Here is a 9,135-nt window from a genome sequence, read left to right as displayed (position 1 = left end):
GAACGCCAGGACTGCCATAATGAATTAATTAAATACACCATTAAATAATTAATTAAATGAGGCAATAATTAATTAAAATTGGAATTAATTAATTAAATAAATAGTTATGACACATGTAATTAATTAATTATTGACACATTTAATTAATTATTTATGTATTTCACATTTTAATTAATTATTGACACATTTAATTAATTAATTATTGACACATTTAATTAATTATTTATGTATTTCACATTTTAATTAATTATTGACACATTTAATTAATTATTTATGTATTTCACATTTTAATTAATTATTGACACATTTAATTAATTATTGACACATTTAATTAATTATTGACACATTTAATTAATTATTTAATGATATATTTATTTATTTCATTTTGGCAGTCCTGACGCCTGGCTCTCATCATGAAATAATTTTGAAATAATTGCTTTGGCCTGGTGGCCATTGTTTCTAGCACACAACAACCTGCATGTGGAAGCTAACAGAACTGAACTTTGAAAAACCCTGTTTGTGTGTCACCAAATACCGTTTTAATATTTTTTTAGCCGAGAATGTAGTGGTTTAATCTTCATGTGTCTGGTCGGTTTGTCAAGATACAGCCTCTTTGCAAAAGTGCTTCGATGATTTCGGAGATGTCTGCCCAGTCTCACGGCAAAGCGTGGGATAGACCCGCTCGCCTCGCAAGCAATCCCACCGACAAAGCGCAGGCCCCGGTACACAGCTGTAGTAACCCCCGCTGACTTCTTTCACTGAGGTTATATTTATCGGTGTTTTATTTCCTGATGTTCTTATGTGTCCTACGTGTTTCAGTCGCCAATTCTGAATTATAACTAACATTAAAAACATGTTTAAGGAGGCGAGAGAGCAAATAAATCTGTTTAACATCTGATCTTTGGGTTTTTGTTCAGTAATCAGCGTGACCTGTGTATAAACGCATAAAAGAGATAACGTTGGTGTTTCCGTCATGTAGTAACTGCTGGCTTTAACTGTACAAAGGTTGTTCGACACTATGAAACACATACAGACTTCATGATGTTCGGCTAATATTTTTATTGTGAATATTAATCATGCTGACCTCGCTCTGTACACCACGCAGCGAGGTCAGCATATCCACGATATCCTCAGCTCCATGAGTTAACACAAAGTTTCCCAGCTGACTATCTAACTGCCAACTATTCCAGAGACGTGAAAATATACAGCATAAAGAAAAGTGTAAGAGACTCAGCAGCAGATTAGAATAACAGTTATACATTTAATAAATCACCAAATGAATCCAAGAAACGAGCAAACCTGTTCCGACAATTTGAGTTTGTATTCCCTCAGCTGCAGACTCGCTGCTGTTTAAATGTTTGAAAAGGAAGATTAGATATAAAAAACGTCAAACATAGACTCAGTCTGCCTTCACATTTGATATGAGGCCAGCACGTATAGTGGCTGTGTCCTGTTTTAAGATCATACATGTAAAATTGTTGTCTGACCTCCGTCGATCCAGCCGCTCAGAGTCCGTGGTTACCATGGTTACTGCATAAGCAGCTATAATGTAAACAGCTGGCACTGAGGAAACCTCCCGGCAGCATATGGGTGTTTATGTTTTTCACTGCAAAAGAACTGTCTGAATGGTTAACTGAAGTTAACTTGGATAAATTATAGTTAAGGAGTATCACAGATAACGCCTACGTGAGCTGTGCGACTGTTCACCACTACACTGAAATCAGCAGGCTATTACTGAAATACACGTGCTATATCATAAGCTATGATATAAATAGGGAGGTCCTATTAACATGTTTAGTTTTAAAGAACACCTTCCTGCCTTTAGTCTCATTCATGAGCAGTATTAGTTTTCTTCTAACATCCAGAAGTCTGCACCATGTGTTTCATGTTGTTTCATGTGTTTGTAACAAGCCTTTGATAGGTAAACATCACATGACCGAAAAAGCAAAAAAAAAAAAAAAAAAAAAAAAAGAAAGAAAGAAAAAAAGAGAGAGAGAGAGTGTTGACATAATGTTACGGCTGTGGCCATGAGGACCCTGTGTGGGCTGTTTTCTTTCTGTGTTTCTGTACTGTGCTTAAGACTCTTTCCAGGTCCCTCCCCTAATGAAGAGTAGTGAGCGGCTGATTGGACCATGGAGCGGGTGACTACCTTCAAAAAGCCGCTCTGACAGATCTACAGGGAGAGGGAGAGAGAGTGGAGCGAGCGAGCGAGTAGCTTGACAGCCGACGCGGCCCTGACCCTGACTTTCCCAGCCTGTATTTTTATTGTGTATTTGTGTGAGCGTGAATTGTGAAAGCTGCTCCTAGTGCATTAGCTGAGAGCGTAGGCACTCTTGGGCTGAAGCGGAAGGGGTGAGCCGCCTTTTCTTTTGGAACCGTTTTCTCCTGTTTTCCGGGTAGGGAGCGAGGGATAGCTCTGTCATTTGTTTGTTCTGTTTCTTTCCTAGGGTTTAGTTAGTTTTTCTCTGGTGGGACTTAGTTGGTTTTGTTTATTATTTTGGCCTGGGCTCACCCTGGAGCTATGCTTCTTTTCCTTAAATAAAATCACCTTTTTACTCACAACTGGTTTGGATGTTTGGCTTGGGAACCAGGGCGGGGATTTGTCTCTCTCTCTCCTCCAACCTTATGTGCGTCCCTACACGCCTAGACTAGGGGGCGTAACAATAAGAAGAGAAAATACTCTCAATTATGGAGACAGGCAAATGGTTCATTTATGTTTGATGTGTGTTTATTCCTCCCTAAATATCGTCGGTGAAGTTCGCCATGCACGTCAGATTTTTCTGCGCATTTTTATACCTCTGCCAACAGAGAGAGAAAAAAAATCACATTCTAACAGACAGCTGGTGCTTAGAATACAGTTGAATAACTATTAAAAAACAGATGATATTTAGATGATAGTTCAGTCTAACACATGTGCCAGTGAACCATTAAACGTCTGTGAAACTATGCAGTTATGAAACGTAACTTTAACCTCAGCCAAACCGATTTGCTCAGTTGTAAATAAAACAGCGAAGTAAACGTGACCCGACAGACAGAACCTGAGTGAATGAAGTCCAGCATTTAACCACTGAGAGTTAAAACTCAGCTGAGGTTTCAAAGCTGTGTGCCGGTGATTGGACATCAGCCGCTGATGAAGCTGTTCGCCTAGAAAGTGCTCTGTAAGGAAACAAGCTCCAGCAGCTCTGCGCTCGGGGAAAACACTATATTTACTTATCTTGTGCAGAAAAATGCGCTGACATTGCTTTATATCGAGCACCGGCTGCCCAGTTAAACTGTGACTATCACCAGGTAACGTAGGCGTGTTTCTTGAATTAGCAGCAGGTGTTAAACAGCTGACAGATGAGGAGGAGGATGCATGCAGGTAAACTGAGGGTCTGTTGAGCTGATCGCTGGTTTCGTGAGAAAAATGTCAGCTCGTTCTTTATGTTACAGAAGCACAGAGACACAAGACCAGGCGGAAAGAGACGATCGTTCGGTGAAAATGAGAATCTGCGAATGCAACATGTGGAACACGGAGAGTGGAATATGTAAACAAACCGGTTAACGTAACCCCCTCGGTGCACTCTGCATGCTAACTGTTAGCAGAGCTAGTGAAATCTCTGAAAACATCTGAGCACTTTTGCAAACATGTTCTATGTTGACAACCTGACCAGACATACGGCGCGACATTCGCGGCTAAAACACTGTTAAAAGTGTAGCTGGTGACAGAAAAACGGGGTATTTTAAAACTACACCACCACCATTGCTGCCTGTGATTTGATCTGCATTCTGGGATACCTGGCTGCCCCAAGTCTACACAAGCAATCGATTATCTAGGATCGACCTGTTTTGACTTACTTTGCACGGCAACCAATCAAATGTTAGAGAAGCTGCATGGCAGCGTTAACCCCGCCCCCTGAGTTTGACGGGTGAGGCTGACAGATAAAATTATTTCATGATGAGAGCCAGGCGCCAGGACTGCCAAAATGAAATAAATAAATATATCATTAAATAATTAATTAAATGTGTCAATAATTAATTAATTAAATGTGTCAATAATTAATTAAAATGTGAAATACATAAATAATTAATTAAATGTGTCAATAATTAATTAATTACATGTGTCATAACTATTTATTTAATTAATTAATTCCAATTTTAATTAATTATTGACACATTTAATTAATTATTTAATGGTGTATTTAATTAATTCATTATGGCAGTCCTGGCGTTCCATACAAAGGCCTTGACTGTAGCTGAAAGTTGAAGTTAAAAAAAAACAACAAACTCATGAACTCAAGCTCAATGCTACATTATGTGGAAACAGACTACTTTTTCCATTTGTATTTTTTTGAGCTCTTGCTGCAGTTAGGAGTTGTTTGTCTTTCAGTACTGCAGAGTAAAACTCTGAGCAAGACATATCATAATTTAGACTGACAATGAGCTCACTTCTAATTAATTCAGTAGAACATTTGTTCCGCACATCAGTCCACTTATTCTTCATAAGAGAGAAAATCCTCTCCTCAAACCCAGTGGAAGATGGGATGCTGAGTACAAAGGATACAACAGCCTGCATATTGGGGAGGTCAGCTGCCTGAAGAATTTCCATCCACTTCTCTGCTGTTCCCTTGGACTGCCACTTTTCCTTCTCCTGATGTTCTTTGGTGAGGTGCTTCAGAAGACTGGTTGCAGTGACACACTCTTCATAACGCTCATCCATAGAGATGTTTAACCTGCCAATAGAGATGAGAAGTTGACCTAAATCCTAAGTGGTACATAGAACATTTACAGTGGTAAATAAATGGAAAAAATGTATTGTATATGTTTATAACGTTGTATAGCATTTAAACAATACAATAAGTATAGTTTATTTATTATGTATTTATCCATCCTTATATTAAGTATATGAACTCCTTCAATTTGTAAAATAGTGTATAAAAGATTGCATGCGTGTGTATATACACTCCAAACAAAGTTAATGATTATGGTTTTATTTATATATGTTATCTATCAATTGTATTTGTTTATTTTTAACCATCAATACTATTAAAACATGGTTTATCATTTCACTGCTAAATGTTTTATTCTTACCTGCCAGCCAGGTGAAGCCGTTCAATGATCTTCTCCATGTCATCAAAGGAAATCTTCCCAGATGCTAGAGAGAGGGGCTGCAGGTGGAAAAGCCAGTTTTCTTCTGAAAAGTCAAACCACTTCCAGACATAACTGATGGCAGTGTCTAGGAAGGCTGTAAACTCCTGCCTGGCACCATCAGCATCAGATGGCGAGAGATGCTGGAGCTTTTGTCTTGTTAGGTACCCGTAGAACCCATCATCTCTTCTCTGAATAAGTCTTGTCAGGAAACACTCCATGATGGAATAGAGGTCAACAGACGTGGTTACATTCTTCTCCAGTTTTTTCACCACTTCTTTAAACAGACACATGACATTATTACAGAAGAGGAGGTAGACTTCCACAATGTCTGCCTCTCCCTCAACTCCAGCAGCATCTTCTGTCAACTTCAGCAATTCCTTCAGGCGCCTTGGACATTCCTCACCAATGCTGATGAGATATGACTTCAGCGGGTCCCAGTTCTGCAGCAGGCGGGTGATTGCAGGGTTGAGTGACAGCCATCTCGTCACAACATGGCGCAGGATATCATGGAATTCAACGTCACAAAATTCACAGAACTCTTTCAGGGACTCTCTCCTTTTGGCAGAGGTGGAAAAGAAGCTGTATATCTTCAGGACAATATTTTCCACATCTACTGAGAGCTTGTCCAGGGCTTTTTTCACAGTGTTATGAACAATATGTGCATGGCAGTTGCCACGAAGGATCTCACTGTTGGTCTCTTTCAATTTTGTGAAGACTGAGTTGTGGATGCCATAATTTACATTTGCATTGTCAGCACTGAATGCAGAAACCTGATCTAAGGATAGCCCCACGTTTTCAAGAGAGCTTTGTATTATTTTTACTATTCCCTCTGCAGACTCATCTGGATTTTCAACAAAATCCAACATCTTGTTGACAACTCCAGCCTCTGGTGTAAAAAACTGCAAGGCCAAGGGAAACATCTTCCGATTTCCCTTGTTTGAAGCATCAGTGTGAAGAGAGAATGGGAGTGGAGTTGCACCACTTTTCAATTTTTTGATCACCTCTTCTATTGCCTTTGGAGACAGGACATCTGTGACAACTGCTTCAGCTTTCGTCCTCCCACAGGACATCTTTTTGGCAATACTGGAGTCATTCAGCATTCGTACAGTCAGTTTGAGTGCACAGTCACCCGAGTTATAACTTAAACCGTGCTTTACAGTGTGGTAGACATGGGTCACCTCTGCAGCAGTCACCTATAAAATAGAAATATATATATATATATATTACAGTATATCTGTATAGTTTGTGTAGTTTATCAACTGACTTTAAAGTATAAATTACGCATGCAACTTGTAAGAAATGGGTATGGTCATATATATGTATGTTTTCAATATAATGTGTATTCTTTATATATATTCAATTCAGTAATACTTTATTAATCCCAGAGGGAAATTAGGTGTTGTTGCAGCTCAGACTAATCAAGTCTTCAAAGAGTTGTTGAAGACCACAATCACTGTGGGAAGGAAGGATCTCTGCCTTGCCTTGAAACGGAAGTCTCTTCTGTGTCAATTTATTCGGGCTTTGTGGCTTCAGTTGAGGTATTATTTCAGCTTTTCTAATGCTAATCAGCTGCTCCAGTTTGTAAACCCACTTGTTCCCATGATTACGCATCATAACTCATCATCATTATTCATCTATGTATTACTTTTATGTATTAGTCATCTATTCGTTGTAATCATCTATCCTTGTTTATTACACAAAACAAATTATATTATCAAACTTCTGGCCACACAGTGCTGATATTCATTGCACATGCCCATATTAACCTTAACCAGAGGGTTTAAAAAAACAACAATGTTTACATACCATATCTGCTTCTGCCGTGGCCTGGTGGACAACAAATTGGTCAAGGGTTCCTCTTTCTTTCACGCCCCTCATATTCATCATGTGCCCACAAGTAGAAGCATGCTGCTTAACGTCAGTCAGTCCACCATGGCAAATGGAAAAAGTGCGCCGGCACAATGTGCAGTGCGCTTTATACGTGTTATCGCGCACTTTTCCCAGCCAGTTGTTTTCATTTTCCCATTCCTCCCTGTATTTTTGCAACCTTTTTTTTTCCTTTCTAGGAGGGGAACAAGCACTGTTGTTCAAAGGTGTACTGTCGTCCCAGAGTCGCGCCGCAGTGTCAGTGTTTGTCTCTCTGTTGGCCATGCTGATCATCTGTTGTCTTCCGGTATCTTCTCCGCACACCTTTCCTCGACCAATTAGATAAGCGGTAATCTGAATCGTTATACTCGTGCTAAGTGTGCTGTCAGCTCATTGGTATCAGAGCAGGAGAGGGGCTGGGAATTATGTTTTCAAACAAAGCGTTAAATCCATTAACATTTATAGACTTTTTGTGATTCTCACTGTATTACGGGACAAAGTGCGTCCCTTATTAGCTCAATACCGGACGTGTACTTTTGTTTCTAAATACGGGACGATTCCGTATTTTAAGGGACGGTTGGCAACCCTACCTTTCAGGTAGGTGGACTTCTTAGCAGCGCGCCAGACAGCATCGCGGTAGATCCTGGATGTAAACTGAATGATGATTCCCCTGGGTTGGTTGTTGTTGGACCTCTTGGGACCGATGCGGTGGACGGTGTCAACGACGTCGGGGGATTTATCTTGCATCTCCGGTATGACTGATCTACAGACTTTGATTACCTCCTGCCGCACGTCCTGCTTGTCCCTCTCGGTCAGACCGTAGAGCTTCAGATTCCAACGCCGTGAATAGCTCTCCAGGTGAGAGATGCGCTTTTCCTGTGCTTCAGCGATTGCTTTATATTTTTCGAGCTGTGCCTCAACACTGACAACTCTGCTCTTCATATCATTTAACTCAGCACAGACAGCATCAAATGACTCCTTAACAGCTGTGATATGTTCAGTGTTCTCTTGGACAGCTTTTTTCATCTCGGAGATGGCTATGGAGTTGTCACTCACCATTTTTTCAAGTGTCTGACCTCGAGTTAATCAACATGGTAAGTGATGAGAGCTGGGAGAGAACCGTAGATGTCTCCGTATCCGCAACTTTTCTTAGCTTACCAGCGGGAGAGGCACATGGAGTGATAGGGAGAGGGGGAAACTCTTCTTCCATCCGTGAATACTGAAGCGGTTCGGAAACTGCCTCCAAATAGTCGTGCATGGAGTCGATGAGAGTATTTTTAGTGTCGGCGGGCATCTCAGTAGCGAGAGAAGACTGAGCAGCTTGGCTAACATTAGCAAGCTTGCTAACGGAGCCACTGTTAGCATGCAACTTCTTAGATTCGGTCTTTCTCTTCTCGGGTTTGCTCATTTTGGTTCACAAATAGATACCAAAATGAGACGTAAAAGATGACTATTGCGTAGGCGTAAATAAAGTCTCTGTTCACTGTGTGTAATATATATTTTAAAAAAGGCCAGGTTCGCAGAGCTCAGCGATACGTGACTGCTCAGAGCGCCATCTTGGGCTCTCCCCCCCTCGAAGAGTCACGATTACATTGACTATCAAAAGTCGACGCGTTGTTTGAAGCTTTGTAAGATCCCAAAAGACGCAGGAATAAGTAGCAGGATTTAAGAGTGTAATAACGGACTGAAACAGAAGATGGCAGCACTGCATGTACAAGGATGCCAGCTGCCGTTAAACCCCGAAGAAGAAGAAGCAGCTCTGTCCCAGAATTCATAGCGCAGCCCAGCTCAGTTTCCAACAATGGCGGCAGCTAGTTAGTTTTAATATTACTCTTATTATTCTTTATGGGTCACAAAATAAACGTTTCACATATTTTCAGGTGAGACTGTAACTGTGTAAACCTCAAATATCTGCTCAGTTTATCAAGACACCACATATTTTCAAAAGCGCTCCGACGTTTTCAGAGACGTCTGTTACCCACTAGCTCGATAGCGAGCCGGGGGCTAGGCTAACTAGAGCTGTGAGAACACCGGACTCCTGGCAAATCGTTTTCAAACCCACCGCAGTCTTTCGCTACTCAGGTTAAACATATATAGGTCACTTAGATAACTTAAAAATGTTATCGTTTGGCTTTTTTT

At 40.6% G+C, this 9,135-nt stretch overlaps 1 protein-coding gene across 1 annotated transcript; it reads right to left on the bottom strand.

Moving 5' to 3' along the window:
• Positions 1-4,092: 4,092 nt before the first annotated feature.
• LOC146692969 (uncharacterized) lies at positions 4,093-8,895 on the bottom strand. Its single transcript, XM_085433271.1, has 3 exons — positions 6,937-8,895; positions 5,071-6,323; positions 4,093-4,712 (listed from the first exon to the last, which is right to left on the bottom strand). The coding sequence occupies exons 1-3, from the start codon at positions 7,288-7,290 to the stop codon at positions 4,268-4,270; spliced, it is 2,052 nt and encodes a 683-aa protein (XP_085289397.1). The 5' UTR covers positions 7,291-8,895; the 3' UTR covers positions 4,093-4,267.
• Positions 8,896-9,135: the final 240 nt, after the last annotated feature.

Source organism: Copadichromis virginalis, linkage group LG15 (assembly GCF_057382275.1).
Source record: "Copadichromis virginalis isolate Kocher_CV1m ecotype Utaka linkage group LG15, C_Virginalis_male_GT1.1, whole genome shotgun sequence".
NCBI classification, from domain to species: domain Eukaryota; kingdom Metazoa; phylum Chordata; class Actinopteri; order Cichliformes; family Cichlidae; genus Copadichromis; species Copadichromis virginalis.
Note: the sequence above shows the minus strand (reverse complement) of the source record. Positions and strands in the feature narration are given on the sequence as shown.

Excerpts from the sequence above, each read along its gene's own strand:
- LOC146692969 (XM_085433271.1), bottom strand. The coding sequence starts at position 7,290 with ATGATCAGCATGGCCAACAGAGAGACAAACACTGACACTGCGGCGCGA. Across the intron at positions 6,324-6,936 it reads CCACGGCAGAAGCAGATATG|GTGACTGCTGCAGAGGTGAC; the intron begins GTATGTAAACAT and ends TCTATTTTATAG. Across the intron at positions 4,713-5,070 it reads CGGCTTCACCTGGCTGGCAG|GTTAAACATCTCTATGGATG; the intron begins GTAAGAATAAAA and ends CTCTATTGGCAG.